Raw genomic sequence first — 22,695 nt, 5'->3', positions numbered from 1 at the left:
ACAGATTGCATACAAATGACTAGTTATAAAATTGTAGGGTCTGTCTGCTAACCAGGCAAGTCCCTGGAAACTTCTCTAAAATGAAAACAAGATGTGGAAGGAGAGGGCTATGTTTCCTGCGCTGACGTGGCAGGACTTGACTTAACAGCAGTACCCCGGGGGAGGTAAGGCAGCCCAGGCCACGGATGGTCAGCAGGTGGTGGACTGTATCCCATCCAACTCCACGCTTGCTGCTGACTACTCCCCAGGCCGAGAAATGAGATCACGTAACCTTCATCTCTTCTGGATTCTAGCCACGTAACAAGATTAAAGCACCCGGTTTCTGAAAACACGAGGCTTTCTTTTCCCTCCCTAAAATGAAATGCCTCCTAAACCACAAAAATTTAACTCAAGCAGGGTTAGAAGAGCAATAAAGGAGTCCATGCAGAGATCTTCCCTCCCGTTCCCTCATTGTCTCGGTATCTTCTGCTGCCATTTCTGTCCAGGTAGTATAAAAACAAAAAACCAAACAAACAAAAACAAAAAAAACCAACATTATTAAGTCTCAGGAAATGGCAACTTCTCCAGAGGACACTGGACTTTCATCTTTCTGCATCTAAGCTTCAGACTTCCTGTGGCTTTTTTGTTATTCGCTCTTTCCCGAGTTTTAAAAATTTTGTTCTATATTCCTATGGTGTTGGCCACGACTTCATTGATAATATAAGAGATATGTTCAAAAGAAAAATGGCTTCAGGAGGTACTGTTGCTCATGGAATAGTCGTTCCCTAAAACATCCATTTGGATTCTGCTCATGATCTCTTCCTAGTCAGAGCCAATTTGTTCAGATAGAGACAAGAAGATGCTGCCCTATGTTCCCAACACCTTAAAGAATGAGACCGTTGTAAAAATCTATGTTTCTTTAGAGAAATCTCAGGAAAACCACGAAAAGCAGGCAAGACTAGTTAGTGTTATGACATCAGCATAGCAGGTAAGAGTCAACCGGGCCCAGACCACCTGAATCTTTACCCTTATCAACCACAAGTGACCTATGAACCTTGGACAAACGGCTAAACCTCAGGCATTACTTTCCTCAACTGTGAAATGGGAACAATAATAATTAGTGCTTACTTCATAGAACAGGCTCTCAAACGCTGGTGTGTGTTGGAAACAATGGGAGGGCTTGCTAGGACACAGATTACTGACCTCACCCCCCCCCCCACAGCTTCTAATTTCCTGGGGCCAGGGTGGGGCCCTAGAATCTGCATTTCTACTGAGGCCTCAGGTGACACTGTTGCCGCTAGCTCTTTCAAAGACTACACTTCAGGAACCCCCATCATAGGGCCATGATGCAGATGACATGGTTAATGTGTGTACAGTAAGTGTTAACAAGGACTACTTTTGTGGACTGCTGTCAGGAGGATGCCTGGCGAAAGGTTAGCTAAGTTAAATGATGTTAGTTGTCACTGTCTTAGGCGTTGTCCCTTCTATTTACACACCCTAGGAAACTTGCAGTTCCACCTTAGGGCAACACCTTGTAAGAAACCCCAGCTCCTAACAGAAGTATCCTGAGTTTAAAGTATGTATACATTCACAAGAGCTTGTAAATGGTTCTAAATACTTAAAAGTGACTCTATAGATGATCATTGGGTTTCTTTCTCCCTCTCAAACTTGTCAGTACCCATCTGTACTTTTATGATGAGGCAGAGGAGAACCAAAAGCTGACACAGCTACTTCTTGAGGTTTTGTGTCTTTTCTCCCAGTTACAGTAAAAGCGCCAAAACAGATTTAGTCATTAGGGCCAAAAAGAATTCTTCAACTCATTTCAAGTAATGAAGGAGCCCAGCACAGCAGAGACAGCAAGGGCAGTTACAAACATCACCAGCTTCCAAAGGACAGAGGAAACAGAACGGCGGCAAGAAAAGGGGATTGTTAAAAAAGCTCTCCACAACAAAGGAAATGAACGAAAATCTCTAACCTGGGGGCGGTCCAGCAACCCTAAGGACAAAGATAAAACGCTCTGATGAAAAGCTGTGGCGGGTTAAGCTCCGTGCACAGAAAGAGAATATCAAACACCATGTCAAAGGTTAAGATGTTTCTGCCCTATAAGACGCTTCGACCGTACTTGAGTCTGAAACAACGTGGAACAGGGAAACCGTCGCTCTTTCCCGTGCCACGCATCGCTTCTTCCAGGAAGAAAACTTTTTTTAAATAAACCTAGGTCGAGTGCCCCTTCTGTTCTAAGCACAGTGCGATTCAAGGTTCCAGGAGAGGCGGCTAGTGTTTGGTAAACATCTAACTTTTCCAACTCAATCACATCTAAGTTTTTGGTAAAAATTCTCCTGTGAAACATGAGAATTAGATAAAGCATTCTTGAATCGTGATGGCTTTGGAAAAATTAAACAAAGGGCTCATGTTTGCAAGAACGCAAACACACGTCTTGCTCTGTTAAAAAAAAAAAAAAAACCCGTAATATATAAACCACCCTCCTTGGCACTTCTCTTTCAAAAATGTACGTGATTATCAGCACTGCGCTGTCAACAGGACTCCGCAAAGGTGGTTCTTCAGCTCTGGCGGGGCAAAAAATACTACCGGGCGGCCCGCGGGAGAACCTGGAGTCTGTCCTTCCAGCCCAAAGCCTTCCCTGGACTTGACACGGGCGGAGGGAGCGAGACACGGGTCCCCAGCAGGGATTCTGGGGCTGCCACGACTCACCTCGCCAACTTCTCCAGGCTCGCGGCGCCCGGGCGGCCAGCTCGGGGGCGCGGACGCGAGGGCCGGCGCCGCCGAGCGCGCGGGCGGGCCCCAGGGAGGGCGCCCGGGCCCGGGAGGCGCTCGGAGGCCGGCGCGGGGTGGCGCTGCGGGGCGGACGCGGGGCGCGCGGGGGGCGCGGGGGGCGCGGGGGGCTCGGCGCGGCCGGCGCGCAGGGACAGCAGCGCGAGCAGCAGCGCTGCCAGCGCGAGCAGGAGCAGCGCCGCCGCCTTGCTGCGGAGCTTCATGGTGCGGCGCGGCGGCGGCGGCGGCGGCCCCGGGGCGGCGCGGCCCCTCTGCGCATCGCGGCTCGCCGGGCGGCGGCGGGGCGAGCGCAATAACGCGGACGGCCGCCTTCTCCGCCCGCCCGCCGGGGACTGGGGTCCCGGCAGTCGGCGGGCGGGCGGGCGACGGAGGAGGAGATGGAGGAGGGGGCGGGAGGGGAGGAGGCGCAAGCCCGGCTCGAGGAGGAGCAGCCCGCGCCTACCGTACTGTGTGGAGTAGCCGCCCGTCCGCCCACCCGCCAGCCGCCCGGAGCCTGGAGCGTAGGCTTTAGGGAGCTCAGCCTCAAATACTCTTCCTCATTCATGCATTCATCCTTCCACCCACCTGTTCATCCATCCATTCATTCCCTCCCATACCACTCCATTTTCTCGGTTACTTCTTCATTCAGTCACTCATTCACTTACCCTCCCTTTCCACCCCTCTCTTCATCTCATTTTTCTATGCATTTTTCCCATGATTTATTTTTATCCATCTTTCCACACACCCGTGCATCCATCTAGACATCCAAGCAGGCAAGAGCATCTCTGTTCTGTTTTCCCAATGCAGGCCCTGACACTTGGTGGATATCTGTTGGACAAAATCACGCCAGATCCATGTAGGCAAAAGAAGTTATAGAATAAATTTCAAAGTCTGGGTTTCAAATCTGACTCTGTCCCCCACTGGCTTAGTGATCCTGCGCAAGTTGCACAATTTGAGCTTTCATGTCCTTACATGCAAAATGGGAATGATGATACTGCTCTCCACAGAGGCATTTTGTGGGCATTAAATTAAAAAAATGCATTCAAAGAAACTAGCACAGTGCCTGGCTCACAATAGGTGTCCAATAAAAGCTCTGTGATAATCAGTACGATAAAACGCAGCATATCACAAATACATAAGTGCAAATGTTTTGTTTTGTTTTTTTCTTTCTGATGTGGATTTGACACAGAGTAACAACTTTACCACCCAGTGTAGGAATAGAGTCTTCTGAGACCCTAGCAGCTACAATCACCAGATCAAGGTTCTGAATTTTCAAAGTATTCTTTCAGGGCATCTCTAGTCACAAATCTGAAGCATTAGGACACATGCTGTTATTATTCACCATGAACCGACAGCATTTTATTAACTTGCTTTTTGGCATGGCCACAGCACAAAGACCCGATATAACAATGTCTCTGAGTTTCTACCAGATTTCATGTAGACATAAAAATCATCTAAAATTCAATTATATTCCAAATCATTCTTATATTAACATTACATTTTAATTATTTGGGAACCTATTGTATTTAAAATTCTAGAAATGAGAATGTTTAATATCCTGGAACCTCTTGCCAAGAAGGCACATAGAAACAGCAGGGTGCAAGGTCGAAGTGTGGGCTGAGATGCTGCAGTCGAGTGAGCACCAATAGTCAATTGGTTCTCAACAACGACAAGGTATCATCCCAGTAGGAGGCATCTGGAATTGTGAGAAGGATGTTTTGGGTTGTCACAGTGACTGGTGGGTTCTACTGACATGCACTAACCCTCTTAAAATCCTCAGGACATTCTAGCATGACAAGAATTGTCCTGGGCCAAGTGCCAACATGGGGGTCCCGTTGAGAAGCACTGAGCTATGGAAAGGCTCGGGGCTTAGGCTTTCAGGTTTAGAAATGGCCACCATTGTGTTGCTTTGTGGCCCAGTGAAATAGAAATTTCCAAACTCTCTCTGGCCACCTGTCCTCTTCCTCAAGGAGGATACATGCAACAAAGGTAAAATAAGGCAAAGTAACACTGAAGTAGTACCTGAGGGTTTTAGCCTCAAACACCCAAATGGAACTTGGGACAGTTAGGCTTGACCAAACAGAGGACTTCATTTTCTTAAACTCCACTGACTTACCTCCTTCCCCTGAGTCCAAACCCAAGTTTTGGATTTCACTGGTCTGATTGGTGGAAAAGTACAACTTCTGACATCATGGAAAAGGGGTTCCAGATACTATATCTATGCATCACCCAATTCCTCACTTGGATGTTTAATACCCAAAATGCTTATTTATATGCTCCCTTCACCCCGGAAATAATTTTCTCGTCTTGGAGTTCTGGCTCTAGACACTCACTTGCTCAAGCCAGAAATTAGGTGGGAATCATCCTTGACGTCCCTATTTCCCTCACCTCCTGCATTAGTTAATCTGTTTTCTATTTTTTGTCTGTTGTGCACAACAAACAATTCCAAAATTCGGTGGCATAAGATAATGCACATACAATCTCATCATTTATGTGGGTCATGAATCCAGAACAGCTTAGCTTCCCAGGCTTTCATAGGGCTCCCATGAATTGTTGGTTCAGTGCAGTGATCTCACCTGAAGACTCAACTGGGGAAGGATGTACTTCCAAGCTCACTTACATGGCTGCTGGAAGAATGCAGTTTCTTTCAGGTCACCTTGCTGCCTGTTGGTCAGAGGATACCCCCAGTTCCTTGCCAGGTGGCCCTCTCTATCAGCATAAGACTATAAGAAGAGTCAGAGAGGACACAGCAATACGAAAGTCAGTCTTATACAACCTAATTTCAGAAGTGGTGTTCTGTCAGTTTATCTTGTTCTTCTCCTTAGAAGCAAGTCATTACATCTTATTCACGTTCAAGAGGAGTGGATTATATAAGGGCTGGAATACCAGGAGGCCAGGATTACTGGCAGCCATTTTAGAAGGCTGTCTTTTTCATCTACTATATCCAGAGAATTAGCAAATTCTGTCAAAACTGCTTCCCAAAAGTGATTGGCATCTGTCCAGTTCTCTCCTTCTGAATTGCCAGTCATGATTGCTTGACAAGGCCAAACCTTGCTAAATTCTTAATAGCCTCATTCCTATTGTATTCCCTATAACTTGTGCCAACCTCACCACCCACCACCCACCCCCATTATATGATGTGACTGTTCTACGGCTTACATGCAATAGTAATTACCTTCTAATTAATCTCCTTATTTCTTCCCAGGCCTTCTTCCAATTTTTAAGGCGGGATAACTTAAAACAAAACAAAACAAAACATAAATTGAATCTTATTTCTCCCCTGCTTAAAACTCTTCAGTGAGTCATCATGGTTTTTGTTAGTGTGGTGGTTGTTGTGGTGGTGGTGGTGGTGGTTGTTTAGGAGACTCCACACCCAGCATGGAGCCCAATGTGGGGCCCGAGCTCAAGATCTGAGCTGAGGTCAAAAGTTGGAGGCTTAACTGACTGAGCCACCCAAGTGCCCCTCTTTCATGGTTCTTTTAAGTAAGTCTGAACCCCTTACCATAGCATCTAACTCTAGGATGATGTGACTGCAGGTCTGACTGCATCCATTCTGGGGCTTGCTCCAGCCCTACTGGCTTTCCATCAGGGCCTCTACCATTGCTGGGTCTTACTTGCTTCTGTGTCTTTGCATTTGTGTTTCCTTTTGCTGATTCTAGGCTCTGGAGATACTTCAAGATTTTAGAGAACAAATTTACCAATCTAGAATTTTGTAACCCCATAAATTGTCTTTCAAAGGTGAAGGGGAGGGGTCGAACCCCATGTAGGGCTCCCTGCTCAGTGGGAAGCCTCCTTCTCCTTCTCCCACTTCCTCTGTTGTGTTCCCTCTCTTGCTATCTCTCTCTTTCTCTGTCAAATAAACACAATCTTTTTTTAAAAAAGATTTTATTTACTTATTTGACAGAGAGAGACAGCGAGAGAGGGAACACAAGCAGGGGGAGTGGGAGAGGGAGAAGCAGGCTTCCTGCTGACCAGTTTTCCTGACACAGGGCTCTATCCCAGGACTCCATGATCATGACTGAGCAGAAGGCAGACACTTAACGACTGAGCAGCCCAGGTGCCCCAATAAATAAAATCATTAAAAAAAAGAAAAGAAAAGAAATAGACCTTCTCGAGAAAAACAAAAATTGGGAGAATTTGTTGCCAGTAGATCTGCCCTCCAAGAAATGTTAAAAGAATTTCTTCAGGTAGAAAGAAAATGATACAAGTAAGAAAAAAATCAGATCTACATAAAGAAAGGAGGAGCATCAGAGAAAGTATAAGGTAAAATAAAAACTTAGCTTCTCTTATTCTTAACTGACCTAAAAAAACAGTTGTTTGTTTAAAATAATAGCAATAGGGGCACCTGGGGTGCTCAGTTATTAAATGTCTGCCTTCTGCTCAGGTCATGATCCTAGGGTCCTGGGATGGAGGCCTATACTGGGCTCCCGGCTCAGTGGGAAGCCTGCTTCTCCCTCTCCCACTCACCCTGCTTGTGTTCCCTCTCTCACTGTGTCTCTCCCTGTCAAATAGATAAATAAATAAATAAATAAAATCTCTAAAAATAAATAAATAAAGTAATAGTAATAATGTATCACATGCTTAGAGGTATGTATAAATGAAATAAATGACAGCCATACAAGGAATGGGAGGAGGACATTAGGAATAGTTTATTATTATTATAAAGTACTTGCACTACCTATGAAGCAGTATAGGGTTATTTAAGAGTGGACTTGGATTAGTGGTAAATGTGTAGGGCAAATCGTAGGGCAAGCACTAAAAATATTTTTAAAAAGGAGTATAATTCATATGCTAAGAAAAGAGGGACAACTGAATTATGTAATATGCTTAACTAGAATCACAAAAAGCAAAAGAGTAGAAGAGAAAAAACTGGAACAAAGAAAAAGGCAACAAATCAAAATCAGTAATGGAATAAATTTTAATCCAACTATATCAATAACTGCTCTATCAATTGTTTAAATACACCAAATAAGAGATTTTCAGTGTGAATCTAAAAACAAGACCCATCTATATGTCATATGTAAGAAACCCACTTTAAGTATAAAGACATATACAGATTAAAAGTAAAAGAATGGAAAAGCAAAGGGGATGGAGAAAGTTATACCATGCTAATGTTAATCAAAAGAAAGCTGTGGTAGCTACTTTAATTTCCAAAGGAGCAGACTTCAGAAGAAGAAAATTATCAGGGGTAAAGTAAGGAATTACATATTAATAAAGAGGTCAATTTTCCAAGAAGACATAACAATCCTTAAAGTGTATGCATCTAACAAAAGAATGTCAAAATACATGAGGCAAAAACTTACAGCACTGCCACAAGAAATAAGTGAATTAATTGTTATAGTTGGAGACTTTATTGGCAGTCTATCAGAAATGGAGAGCTTCATCAAGCAAAGATATCATTAAAAACATAGCACTTTTGATCTACCAAATATAAATGACATCCACAGACTACTTCATCCAACAAAAACAGAACAAATGTTCTCAAACTCACATGGAACATTCACCAAGATAGATCACAGTCTGAGCTATAAAACACACCTCCACAAAATTAAAAGAATCTAAATTATTTAATGCATGTTCTCAGAGCACAACTAAAAATCAATAATAAAATATAGGTGAAAAACTCTAAAATACTTAGAAATTAAACAATACACTTTTACAAAGCACTTGGGTGAAAGAAGAAACCACAAGAAAATGTCAAAAACATTTGAACTAAATGAAAGTAGAAATTCAACTTATCAAAATTTGTGGGATTCAGGGAAAGCAGTGCTTAGAGACAAATTTATGCCATTTAGTGCATATATTAGAAAAGAGATAGGCTTAAAACCTATCAATTAACTTATAAAATAGAAAACATTAGGCCCAGATAGGTTCATGGGTGAACGCTAACAAACATGAAGGAATAAATTACACCAGTTGTCTATAAATTCTTTCAGAAAACAGAAACAGGAGGAATGTTTCCTTATTCTATGAGGTTAGCATTACCCTAATACCAGACTCAGACAAAGACATACAAAAGAACAACAGTCTAATATCTCTCATGAACATAGACACATATATATATAAATCCTCAAAAAATTAGCAAATCAAATCCAACAATGTATAGGAAAATTCATACACTGCGAAAAGTGAAATTTATTCTAGGTGTGCATGGCTGGTTCAACATTCAAAAATCAACCAATGTAATCCAGCACATCAACAGGATGTAAAAGAAAACTCACATGAGCTTGTTGAGAGATGTAGAAAAAGCACTTGACAAAATTCAACACCCATTCATGAGAAAAACTCTCAGAAAACTAGAAATAAAGGGAACTTCTTCAGCTTGATAAAGAATATCAACAGTCATTATAGGTAACATCATACTTAATGATGAGAAGTTTTCCTACTAAGATCAGTAACAAGGCAAAGATGTTCCCTCTTAACATTTCTTGCAACATCATACTGGAAGTCCTAGCTATTTTAATAAAACAAGGAAAGGAAATACAGGTATACAGATTTGGAAGGAAGAAATGAAACTGACTTGTTTACAGATAACAAAATTGTCTATGTAGAAAATTCAAAAGAATCGACAAAAAAACTTCTGGAACTAAAAAGCGATTATAGCAAGGTTGCAAGATACAAGGTTAATCTACAAAAGTCAATCATTTTCCTATATGCCAGCATTGAACAACTGGAATTTGAAATCTATAAACATAATACTGTTCATAATAGAACCCCCCCAAACTGAAATACTTAAGAATATATAAGAATAAATCTGACAAAATATGTGCAAGATCTGTATGAGGAAAGCTACAGAATTAGATGAAAAGAGAACTAAAAATATGGAGAGATTCCATGTTCACATCTAGGAACACTCAATATAGTCAAGATGTCAGTTCTTCCCAATTTTACTTATAAATTAAAGGCAATCCCAATCAGAATATCAGCGAGTTATTTCACGGATATTGGCAAACTGATTCTATAGTTTACATGGAGTGGCAAAAGATTCAGAATAGCCAGTATAACGTTGAGGGAGAAGAACAGAATTGGAAGAGTGATGCTACCTGGCTTTGAGACTTACTCTAAAGCTATGGTAAACAAGACATTGTGGGGTCGGTAAAAGAACAGACAACAGATCAGTGGAACAGCACGGAGATTCCAGAAATGGACCCTGATAAGTACAGTCAGCTGATATTTGTCAAGGGCGCAAAGGCAATACAACGGAGCAAAGATAATCTTTTCAACAAACAGTGCTGAAACAATGGGACCTCCACAGGCAAAAACAAAACACCAAAAAACAAAACAAAACAAAAAAACACAAAAAAACTCCCCCCAAACAATACCTAAACCTTACAACCTTCACAAAAGCTAACTCAAAATGGTTCATAGACCCAAATATAATGAAACTCCTAGAAGATAACATAGGAGAAAACCTAGATGACCTTGCATATGACAATAACTTTTTGGATATAACACCAAAGGCACAATCTGTGAAAGAACTAATTGATAAGCTGGACTTCATTGTTATAATGAAAAACTTATGCTCTGTGAAAGACAATCTCAAGAGAATTAGAAGACAAGCTATAGACTGGAAGAAAATACTTGGAATAGGGAAACTATATCATGGACTCTTACCCCAAATATACAAAGAACATTTAACACTCAACAATAAGAAAAAAAACAATCTTATTAAAAAATGGGCCAAAGGCCTTAACAGACACCTCACCAAAGATGGCAAATAAACATATGAGAAGTTAATTGTGAGAAGATACTTAACAACAAATGTAATCAAAGGAATGCAAATTAAAACAATGAGATACTACTGCAAATATATATGTATAGATGTTTGCTGGAGCAAAGAGAAGTGTGCAAACTGACATATATAACATGGTAGCCAATAAAAAATTCAGCAAGGGGAGGAGGTTTGGGGTTATATCTGTATCTGTTGGAATGATTTTAGCTACACAGAAGAGAATATCTGACTAACCATGGATTAAACTATGGCTTTTCAAATTCCCTGCTGAGCAGAGAGCCTGATGTGGGGATCGATCCCAGGACCCTGAGATCATGACCAGAGCCGAAGGCAGAGGTTTAACCCACTGAGCTACCCAGGGACCCCAGGAGATTCTGTTTTTCTAATAAGCTCTTAGATGTTGCTTTTGCTGGTGGTGGTAGTACAATACTCTGAGTAGCAAGGATTGAATAATAAAGATAAATTTATCTTATATCTTAAGAAGCCCAGAACAGATGAAGGACAAAAGTGGAAGGAAATCTTTTAACTTTATACCTACTGTGGACATTCTTACATTTGTCTTTGGTGAGCACACAAATTCGTGTGTGTTGAGTATATACTTAAGAGGGACATTATTACGTCACAAAGTAGATAAAAGTTCAGCTTTAGTGGGTGCCATCCAACAGTTTTACCACGTGATGGTGGCAACTTACACATCCACCAGCACAGAATGGGAATCCTGGTTGCTACACATCATCTCCAACTTACGGTGTTATCGATCTTTTTCATTTGAACCATTCTAGTGGACTTGTAGTGGTGTTTCATTGTGGGCATAATTTTCCTTTCCCTTAGGACAATTGAAAGTCAGCATTTTTCCATGTATTCATTAGCCAATTAGACATCTTATTTTATGAGGCATCTGCTCAAGTCTTTCAACCATTTTTTATCGAGTTGTCTTTTATTGATTTGTAGGATTATCCAGAATATGTATAAAGAACCCTTACAAATAAAAATAGTTTCATTTTAAAATTTAAAACTTAGTTTTACTTGGAGTTTATTCTGATTAAGGAACAAGCACAACTTTATTTTTTTCGGATCAGTTGTCTCAACACCAATACTACACAGGCCATCTTTCCCATATCAATTGGATACAGCACCTTGGTCACATACTAAATTTCCTTGTGTATTTTGGAATATTTCTGGGCTTTCTATTCAGTTTGTCTGTCTTCCATGGGAAAATACACGTTTAACTACTAGCAGTATAATGTGTTTAAATATCTACTGTAGGGTCCTATTGTTTTAGAGCTTTCCAGGCTATTCTTATTTATTTTTCCATATGAACTCAGAACTGTTTGTCTCATTTCAAAATTAAAAAAAAATTACTGGCATTGAAATAAATTTGTGAGTTAACTGAAGAAGAATTAACACCTTCCTCATGTTGCTTTTCCAATCTAACATAATTACATGTCTCTTATTTGTTCACATCTTATTTGGTAACCTTCAGTGATACATAAATTTTTGATATGCACAGCTGAGCTGGTGGGAAAGTGAAGACAATCTCTGAGGCTACAACACTATAAGAAAGTAAGAGACTAGAGTGGTTATTCAGCATTACAGTCAAACTTTTCTTTGGCTAGGAAATAAAGCTTAGAGCCAAAGCAAGGTGTGAGGTCAGAACAGGAACACTGAAATAAAACCTGGTCCCCTCATCGGATCTAGAAGGTATTCTATTAATCAAAATAAGTCAGACTGAAAAAGAGAAATACCATATGGTTTCACTTACATACAGGACCTAAAATACAAAACAAATGAGCAAACAGACAAATAAGAAACACACAAACAAAAAACAAACATAGACTCATTAAAAAACAGAGAATAAACTATTGGTTGCCAGAGGAGAGAGGGTGAGGAGGATGGGTGAAATAGGTGAAAGTGATTGGGAGCTATAAAATTCCAGTTATAAAACAAATAAGTGATGGAGATGAAAGTACAGCATACGGAATATAGTTGATAATATTGTAATAACTTTGTATGGTGACAGATGGTAACTACACTTACTGTAGCAAGCATTATATAATGTAAAGAATTGTCAAATCACTGTTATACACTTGAAACTAATATAATATTATGTGTCAATTATACTACAATTAAAAAGTAAAATAAAAAAATAGAATACCATAAAAATGAACCAGATTCTGAGTAGCACTCTGAACAGAAACCTAGAAAACAACCCATCTCACAAAAGATAGGAGAGATTTTGCCTGTGTGGACATCTCACAAAAGATAGGAGAGATGTTCTGTCCCCAGAGGATGGAAAGGATCTGATTGAGAATTCCTAATGGCCCATTTTCACATAGGCCTCTGTGGGGCAATCAATCAATCAATCAATCAATAGAAATTAAAAAGAAAAGAAAAAAGAAAAAAATCCAAGGAGAAATTTTAGGTCACAATGATCCCAAATTGGTAGATCTTCAGGGTTCTGAAAGCAAAAGCAAATTTTGATTGACAGAACATAATTAATTAAATCTTAGGTGTGGTGGTTGAAGAGTGATTCCTTAAAATTTATGTCCCCTTGTAACCTCAGAATGTGACTTCCTTGGAAATAGGATCTTTGTGGATATGATTAAGGATCCCCAGATGAAATCACCTTGAATGCAGAGTAGGCCCTCAATTCAATGACTGGTATCCTTATCCTTGGGAGAAGAAGCAACACAGGGAAACACACACAGGTAGAAGAAGAAGCCATGTGAATACGAAGGCAGAGACTGAAGTCACACTGCCACAGCTAAGAGATGCCACAAGCCACAAGAAACTGGAAGAGGCTAGGAAGGATTCTCCCCTGAGCTTCAGCGAAAGCATGGCCCTGTGGACATTTTGATTTTAGACTCCTGACATCCTGAACCCTGAGAGAATAAATTTCTGTTGTATAAGCTGCCTAGTTTGTGGTAATTTGCTGTGGCAGCCCTAAGAAACTAATACACTAGGTTTCAAGAAATTCACACAGATAAAATTCCAAGGAACTGGGCGCCTGGGTAGCTCAGTGGGTTAAAGCCTCTGCCTTCAGCTCAGGTCATGATCCCAGGGTCCTGGGATGGAGCCCCGCATCGGGCTCTCTGCTCAGCGGGGAGCCTGCTTCCTCCTCTCTCTCTGCCTGCCTCTCTGCCTACTTGTGATCTGTCTGTCAAATAAATAAATAAAATCTTAAAAAAAAAATTCCAAGGAACTTGATTTCATCATTCCAAACTATAAAACACACACAAAAATAAACCATGGTAGGAAAAAAAAAAGGTACAAGGAACTACCAAAAGGGATAGGGCAGATTTGAAAATAAAAAAAGCATAACTTCTAATAATACAAAATATGTAATTATTCAAATTAGAAACTCAAAAGTTAAATAGCATATAAAATCTAGCAGAAGAGAAAACTCAAAAAAAATACAAAAGGAAGCTAGAGCTAAGGAAGTTACTGAAAATGTAGCACAAAGAGATAAAGAAATGTAATAAATTAAGAGGTTAAAAGAAAAAGGGATAGAACGAGAGGGTTTAATATACTTTTTTGGTTATAGGATTTCAATTTTATTTTACTGTATTTATTTTCTTTTCAAAATTTTATTTAACTTCAAGTTTGTTAACATATAGTGTAGTATTAGTTTCAGGGGTAGAATTTAGTGATTCATCACTTGCATATAGCTCCCAGTGCTCATTATAAGTGCCCTCCTTAATGCCCATCCCCCAATTACCCCATCCCCACCCTCTCCCCTCCAGCAAACCTGTTTGTTCCCTGTAGTTAAGAGTCTCTTACGGTTTGTCTCCCTCTCTTTTTTTTTTTTAAAGATTTTATTTATTTATGAGAGAGAGAGAGAGAGAGAGAGCGAGCACAGGCAGACAGAATGGCAGGCAGAGGCAGAGGGAGAAGCAGGCTCCCTGCAGAGCAAGGAGCCCGATGTGGGACTCCATCCCAGGACGCCGGGATCATGACCTGAGCCGAAGGCAGCTGCTTAACCAACTGAGCCACCCAGGAGTCCCTCCCTCTCTTTTTTTTAATCTTATTTTATTTTTCCTTCCCTTCCCCTATGTTCATCTGTTTTGTTTCTTAAATTCTACTTATGGGAGGCACCTGGGTGGCACAGTAGGTTGAACATCTGACTTTTGGTAATGACCTACGGGCCACGCCCTGGGATTAAACCCTCTGTCTGGCTCTGCACTCTGTGCGGAATCCGCTTGGGTTTTTCTCTCCCTCTCTCCCTCCTCTGACCTGCGCATGCTCTTTCTCTAAAATCAATCAATCAGTCTTAAAAAAACTTCTAGGGGCACCTGGGCAGCTCAGTTGATTAAGCATCTGCCTTCAGCTGAGGTCATGATCTCAGGATCCTGAGACTGACCCCCTTTTTGGGCTCTCTGTAGCTGGGATTCTGCTTCTCCCTCTCCCTTTGTTTTCCTCTTCCTCTGCTCCTCCGCCACTGCTTGCTCATTCTCTTTCTGTCAAATAAATAAATAAAATCTTTAAAAAAAAAAAAAGATTTGACTTATTTATTTGACAGAGAGCGAGACAGCACATGAGGGAACACAAGCAGGGGGAGAGGGAGAGGGAGAAGCACACCTCCCACTGATCAGGGAGCTGGATGTGGGTCTCCATCCCAGGACCCTGGGATCATGACTCGAGCCAAAGGTAGATACTTAATGAGTGTGCCACCCAGGTGCCCCTAAATAAAATCTTTTAAAAAATAAAATAAAAATAAAAAATTCCACCTATAAGTAAAATCATATGGTCTTTGTCTTTCTCTGACTGACTTATTTTGCTCAGCATAATACACTCTACTTATAGCCACATCATTGCAAATGGCAAGATTTCATTCTTTTTGACCTGTGAATAATATTCCATTGCACATATACACCACATTTTCTTTATCTATTCATCCATCGATGGACATCTGGGCTCTTTCCACAGTTTGGTCACTGTGGACATTGCTGCTTTAAACATTGGGGTGCACATGCCCCTTCGAATCACTATTTTTGTATTTTGGATAAATACCCAGTAGTGCAACTGCTAGGTGGTAGGGTAGCTCTATTTTCAACTTTTTGAGGAACCTCCACACTGTTTCCCAGAGTGCCTGCATCAGTTTTCATTCCCATCAACACTGTAAGAGGGTTCCTCTTTCTCTGCACCCTTGCCAACATCTGTTGTTTCCTGAGTTGTTAATTTTAGCCATTCTGACCCGTGTGAGCTGGTATCTTATCATGGTTTTGATTTGTATTTCCCTGATGATGAATGATGAGCATTTTTTCATGTGTTAGGCATTTGTATGTTTTCTGTAAAGAAATGTCTGTTCATGTATTTTGTCCATTTTTTAACTGGATTTTTTATTTTGGGGGATGTTGAGTTTGATAAGTTATTTGCAGATTTTGGATACTAGTCCTCTATCTGATACATCATTTGCAATATCTTCTCCCATTCCTTTGGCTGCCTTTTAGTTTTGTTGATTGTTTCCTTTGGTATTTAATATACATCTTTGGAGGGGGAAGGGTGGAGAACGAGGGAGAGAGAATCTTGAGCAGGCTCCATGCTCAGTGCAGAGCCAGGAAGTGAGGCTCAATCTCACAACCCTAAGATCATGACCTGAGCAGAAACCAAGAGTCAGACACTCAACTGACAGAGCCACCCAGGTGCCCCATGGTTTAATATACTTCCAATTAGACTTCTAAGAAGGAAAAAATGGGGCTAGAAGATGCAATATTAAAAATGAAAATGGCTGAGGATTTCAAAGAGCTGTAAAAAAGTACAAATCCTTACACTGAAAAAGAATGAGTTGCAAATAGGATAAATGAAAAGAAATCCAGGCCTAGAAATATGCCAACAAATATACAGAACATAAAGGAAAAAGAGAAAACCTTCAATTCACAAAGAAAAATCTGTGCACATGCAAGGAAATAAAAACGAGATTTCTCATCAGCCACAACATAGATGAAATGCAATGGAGTAATATCTTCAATGTGCTGAAGAAAGACTAGACTTCTGTAGCCTAAGAAATTGTCATCTAACTTAGACGGTATAAAGGTAAGAAATACTAAAAGCATCCAGTTGGTTGGGGAATTTGGTAATGGAATGAGGCTGGAAGAATTTTGACACACATGATAGAAAAAATTCTAGATTTCTTCAAAGAGACTGTTGGTAGAAATATAGATGTTAAAGATGTTGTTGGTAATGGTTCACAAGGAAGTGAGGAGCATGGTAGAGAAGTTATATATTTTCTTAGAGAAGACTTAAATCATCATAATGTTGATAGAAATAAAAATGCTAAAGGAGCTGCCGGTGAGGGAGATGAGATACATGTTATGGAAAACTAGAGGAAAAAAGATCCTTGGTATATAGTGTTAGAAGCTTAGGTGAACTGTATCCTATAGTTATGTGCAAAGCAGAATTTGTACAGGATGAACTCAGATACTTAGCAGAGAGTGTCGAAGGTACAAACTGGCTTATTCTTACAGAATTTAGTAAAATCTGAGAGATAAGAAATAAATTTAAGGAAGAACTGTTTTTAAAAAAGGTGGAAGGGAACCAGGACTTGATGATTTGAAAAATTCTCAGTCTATCCACAGGTAAAAGATATAAAAATTTAGATGATTCATTGTAAGGAAACATGGATGTGTCTGGACAACTTGTTGCCAGGATCTGGAAAGGATCATAAATTTGGAGTATTCAATCCCAGAGAGGGCTCTTTGAAGAGATTAGATATATGACTTATGGATCTCCTTAGTTATCTCAGCAGAGGCCAAGAATGGAAATGATATTGTTTAGTTAAGACCCATGGAAGAGCCTTTGGTTTAATAGAGTGAATCCTCAGGCCACACAAGAGATCAACAAAAGTTTTTGACAATGGCAGTAGAAACACTGCCAGCTTGGGCAGAAAGGAACAGATGGGACTAAATGAAGGAAGGTTGTTGGACCCCAAAAATTCTACAGACAGTAAACAGGCTGATAAAAAAAAAAAAACTCAACTGCAAACACATGGTCTTATTTAAGAAAAATAAAAGGGTAACTCAGAGTGCACAACTATTGGCCCAGAAGGCAGAGCCAAGAGCCACACAGGGCTGTTCTTGGGCACTGCAAGCAGCTAATGGAGTTTGCCTAGTTGGATTTCAAAATTGCTTGGGGCCAATGATGTCTTTCTTTTCTTCTTTTTTTAAAATTTTTTTAAAAAAATTTTCCCCTTTTTAAACGTGAATGTCCATAACTGTTGTCCTATGCTCATCCTACCATTGTATTTTGGGAATAGATAACTTGCTTTCTAGTTGTATACATTCCTAAATAGAGAGACATTTTGCTGGAGGGTGAATCATACCCAGATTCTCACCCATACCTTATTTAAATTTTAAGATTTGGAACTTCTGAGCAGATAATATTTAGATGAGATTTTGGACTTGAGTTGTAATGAGTTCAGAATTTGATGTGTTTTGGGATGGAACGGATATATTTTACCTGTGGAACGGTAGTGGATCCTTGAGGTCCACGTGCTAGTCCTTGGAACATGTCACTGTTGCCTTACATAGTAAGAGGAACTTGCAGACATGATTAAGATTCAGATCTTGAAATGCAGAGATTATTCTGAATTACCTAGGTGGACCCTAAATGTAATAGAAGTCCTTACTAGAGAAAGGCAAAAAGATCTAAGGAGGAAGTTGGATTTCTAATGATGAAGCAAGAGATTAGAGTGATTCAGGAAAGGGGTCATAAGCTAGGGAATTTAGCCAATCTCAAGACACTAGAGAAGTCAAGGAAACGGATTCACCCCAGAACCTCCAGAAGGAACCAGCTCTTCTGACATTTTGGCCTTTGTCCGCTGAAACAAATTTTAGACTCCTGGCTTCCAAAACTGTGAGTAAATTTCTGTTGTTTTAAGCCAATAACTCTGTGGTAATTTGTTATAGCAGCAAAACGAATTTAATCCACAGGGTAAAATATAGCACACGAAGTCTAAAAGTGTACTGCCCGGAGACTCTGAGTGCATGAATAATAAACATATATTTTGAGAAGAAGGAAACTGAATTCAAGAAGAAAGAATGGGATGTAAGAAGCAGTAGTGAATTAAGAAATGGGTAAAACATATGGACAAGTCTTCAAAAAACAGTACTTTGGGGGAGTTTTATAATCTGGGTGTGACTAACATTTGTAAATAAAAACATGAAAGATCAAGGTAGACAGTTCAGAGGCAAGTTAAAATGTTAAGATCCTTGCTCTGTTTAGAAAGAAGATAGAAATATTGTTTATATTTTTCCTAATACAACCTAAAGTAGAACATTGACCCCTTTAATTTATCCCAAAGAGACTGAGGAAAAACTCTGAAGTGACCAGGTTTACTGATTGGCAAACCACAGCTGGAGAGAGAAATTAAGTTCTGGTATAGAAAGTCAAAGTTACTTTTTTTTTTTTTGCACACCTGAATCTAGTGCTTTGAAAATTCATACCTAATATAGATCGTAATAGTGCTACTTAGGAACATTATGGTTTCAAGACCATCTACTTTTTAGAATACCTGGACTCACAGTGCATGTTCATCTCATCACTGGGACAGGGAAGGAAGTTCAGAGCTCTGGTCTAAATGGAAGGTGGGCCAGGAGGTAGATGGAGAGAGAGGGAGGGAAAGAGGGGACCATGATTTTATTACAAATAGCTCACTCAAAGGGCGCCTTCAACCCAGGAATTCTCTAGATGAACCTAGATGATTTCTCTATTAAAATGTAGAAATTGTTTCAAAATTTCCAGGCCGTAGACATTAACAAAATTGGACTTCCCAGGACACTATGAAACAAGATGATGTTCACAAAAGACTAACCCTGCTGTGAGGTACCTGGGTGGCTTAGTGGTTTAAGCACTGGGAGCAGGGAGCCCGATGCAGGTCTCAATCCCACGACCCTGGGATCATGACCTAGCTGAACTGAGCCACCCAGGTGCCCCCAAAAGAAAATAATTTTATAAAAAAATGTAGGATTTAGTATTATAAAGAAAAAACTCATGTACATGTTTAACAAAAAAAGTGTGGAATATTAATAGCGTGAGTGTATCTGAATGATGAATTTATTTTCATCTTCATGTTTTCCTGTGTCTTCTTGTTTTAATAAGCAATCCCCTCAAAACCCCCAAAACTCCTATAAGTGGTATCTCTATAGTAAGCAATCCTCACTTCTTTTAAAACTTAATAGAAACAACCTTATTCATCATAGCCAAAGAGAGGAAACAACTCAAATGTCCTCTAACTGGTAAATGGATAAACAAAATACATCCATACAGCGGGATACTGTTTATCAGTAAAAGGGAATGAGGCCTGATGCCTGTTATAGCATGGAGGAAACTCAAAGACAGGCCACGCAAAAAAACAGGCCACAAAAGGCCACTTATTGCCTGGTCCCATTTATCTGAAATGTGCACAAAAGGCAAATCTTGTAAGACAAAGTAAATTATTTGTTGTTTGCAACTCCCAGTGTGAACAAGGATTAACTGTCAATGTGCAGAGAGATTTTACTGGGACCATGAAAATATTCCACCACTGGACAATAGTGAGGGTTGCACAACTCTATGTTAAAAAGCACTTTAGGGCACACCTAAAATGGAGTGGATTTTATGAAATGTAAATTACATCCCTATGAAGTTGTTAAAAAAACAACAACAACAAAAAAACCTTGAGAAGAATTCGGTGAGAGCTCAGAGACGGAAAGGTGTAGAGTCTGTCCAGTTCGGTTTCTTATATGAAGGAAGGAAATGAGGTAAGAATGTTAGATGTTTTACAACTACAAATTAAAGCAGCTGACTTTAAACGCTACTGTGGCTCTCAGGATCTATTAGGATGGATATCCTGTGGTATATCTGATGCCAGGGGAGAAAGCTTATCTAGAGTCAGCCTCAAAGCAGGGCTCCCATTTCCCTAACCAACTGTGGGTTCCTGGAGGAAAGAGCCCACACCCCAGCCTTGGTATTAACTCCTGTGCCAACCAGCTACGTGACCTCCCGAAATCTCTTCTTTCTCTAGGTTTAAGTTTCCTGATTTGTAAGAAAGAAAAAAAGAATTGGGTTGTACTAGATGGTTTTCGTAGCCCTGTTCAGCTGGGAAGTTATTTTCCTTGGCACTCAGCACGCTCACCAATAGGCCCTAGACTCTTTTCCAAGCCCACTGCTTAGTGCTTCAATTCTTGCAGCCTTCACATCAGATACGGTGAATTTATCTGCATTTTTGCTGAAGCCTTTGCTCGGGACCCAGACTTTGTTATCAGAAATGAGATGTTTCTAATTGTTTCAACCCCAAGCATTTCTCTATCTCTGGATCTCCCTGACTTAATCTGTACACTCTTTGTTGTCTTTCACTGTTGCTCCATGTATCAGTTGCTGCATTGCAAACCTCCCCAAAACCTAGTGACTTAAAATAGCAATGCATTTTATTATGCTAACCGTTGTGTGAATTACAAATGAGGATAGGCACGCTGGGGATGGCTTATCTTTTCTCTCACAGGGCCAGAGCGTCAGCTGGAGTTGTTCAAAGGACTGGAGATGGCTGGGATGGGGCCACAACGCCTTGCTTCTGGCACATGGCTAGATTCCCCTAGCTTCCATGTGGAAGTCTGCTGGGGCTCCAATCTCCAAAATGGCATCTTCACTCCTGCAAATGGTGCCTAGGCGCGGATGGCGGAGGCAGCTGGGGCTGGCCACATAGCCTTTGCATGTGGCTAGGCTGGGATTCCCTGCAGCTTAGTGGTCTCAGGTTAGTTGGAATCCTTACACTGCGGGTAGCTTCCCACAGAGCATATGCTGCAAGAGCACATGGTGGAAGGGGCAAGGCATTTTATGACCTGGCCTTAAGAAGGCACTCAGTGTCACTTCTGCTGCATTGTCCTGGCTACCCAGGGCCAACTCTGATTCACTGTTGGAAAGGATTCTTGGGAGTGGTGGCTCATCATGGGAGGAGGCATCTTTGGAAACTGGCTACCACAATTGCTAAATCTTCAGTGTTTTATTTTCTTTACCGAAGTCTAAACTGAAGTTAGAAATCACATCTTTTACCTTTTATTATCTCCACTCACTTCTTCCCTCTTCTCAGAGCATCAAGAACAGAAACAGGTGTTTTATAGACAGCGGGCTGGAGGCAGGGCAAGCTCAGGGGACCCGATTCTGGCTGTGTCACTTACAAGCCATGGGACTCCGGCAATCACTCAACTCTCCAAGTCCAAGTTTCCTCATTTATAAAATATTGTTGGTGACAGAATAGCTTTCTTCCTCATAGAATTGATAAAGGGGTGAAATCACTTGGAAAAATGGTGAGTATACAACAAGCGATCAATAAATGCCAGCTATTATTGTTGATTAAATGTAGACCACAAACTTATGGTAATTGGGAGCAGTGCTGTCCAGATAAGAACTCAAGCATTATTTTCCAGAATGAAAAAAATTGCATTAACTATGATAATGGAGGCAATTGGCTCTACAATGTCTTCAGTTTCTTTACCATTGGCTGGAGACTTCTGATGCCATGAAGACCTAAGTTGAAGTTTTCTTGTTTCTTTTTGTTTATGTCTTATCTAAAGAGAGAATAGATCTAGTTGGCTATGAGTTATGATTTTAAAAATACAATAAATGGTCATTAAATATTGAAATGATCAAGAAAAACAGGTATAAATAAACATAACCCATAAAGGGAAAATATGATGTGAAACAGAAAAAATGTCAGTGTAGGAAAAGAAGTGTAATAATTGAGGGGTGAAGGAACATGTAACAGAGAATATACATAATCAGAGAGCAGAATGGAGGAAAGCCAAAGAAGATTGGAAGAAGGATCCAAGGCTATGTCTTGATTATGTACCAATAACAATAACATAATTACTACGGGCATTTTAAACACTAGGGCATCTTATTGAAAGATTTATCCTTATTCAGGAAATAAAGTGACTAATGTGAACTCTTCTGGGAAAACAATATAAAACAATCCAGTTATGCTCCTTTAGCTTTATAGAGAAGTGTTTGTAATGAGCTTACAATACATATAATCAACAGAAATTGTTTCAAGTTGCAGGGGAAACTATTTTTCTCTTGGTTAAAGCTCATAGTTTTATTGACCATTTTCTTCACAAGACAGGTTTTCTTTTGAGTAGCTGCAATAATCAAAAGGCATTCAGGAAGACAGCCCCAGCAACCATTTTTTAAAAAAATACAAGCAAAATCAAGGCATAAGACCCCTCAGTGAAGAAATGCCT

General features: G+C 40.3%; 1 protein-coding gene across 2 annotated transcripts in view; it reads right to left on the bottom strand.

Moving 5' to 3' along the window:
- The window catches only part of GXYLT2 (glucoside xylosyltransferase 2), a 109,453-nt gene extending 87,455 nt beyond the window's left edge, over positions 1-21,998 (bottom strand). The window contains exon 1 of one of the 2 annotated variants that reach the window (XM_032867409.1): positions 21,951-21,998. In XM_032867409.1, the coding sequence (XP_032723300.1) occupies positions 21,951-21,976 (26 nt within the window). In that variant the 5' untranslated portion in view covers positions 21,977-21,998. Of the gene's footprint in view, positions 1-2,691; positions 2,990-21,950 lie in introns of those variants that run through there. The other variant, XM_032867408.1, reaches the window with a different exon arrangement.
- Positions 21,999-22,695: the final 697 nt, after the last annotated feature.

The sequence above is a fragment of the Lontra canadensis genome, unplaced genomic scaffold, assembly GCF_010015895.1.
Source record: "Lontra canadensis isolate GAN:19392208 unplaced genomic scaffold, GSC_riverotter_1.0 scaffold34, whole genome shotgun sequence".
NCBI classification, from domain to species: domain Eukaryota; kingdom Metazoa; phylum Chordata; class Mammalia; order Carnivora; family Mustelidae; genus Lontra; species Lontra canadensis.
Note: the sequence above shows the minus strand (reverse complement) of the source record. Positions and strands in the feature narration are given on the sequence as shown.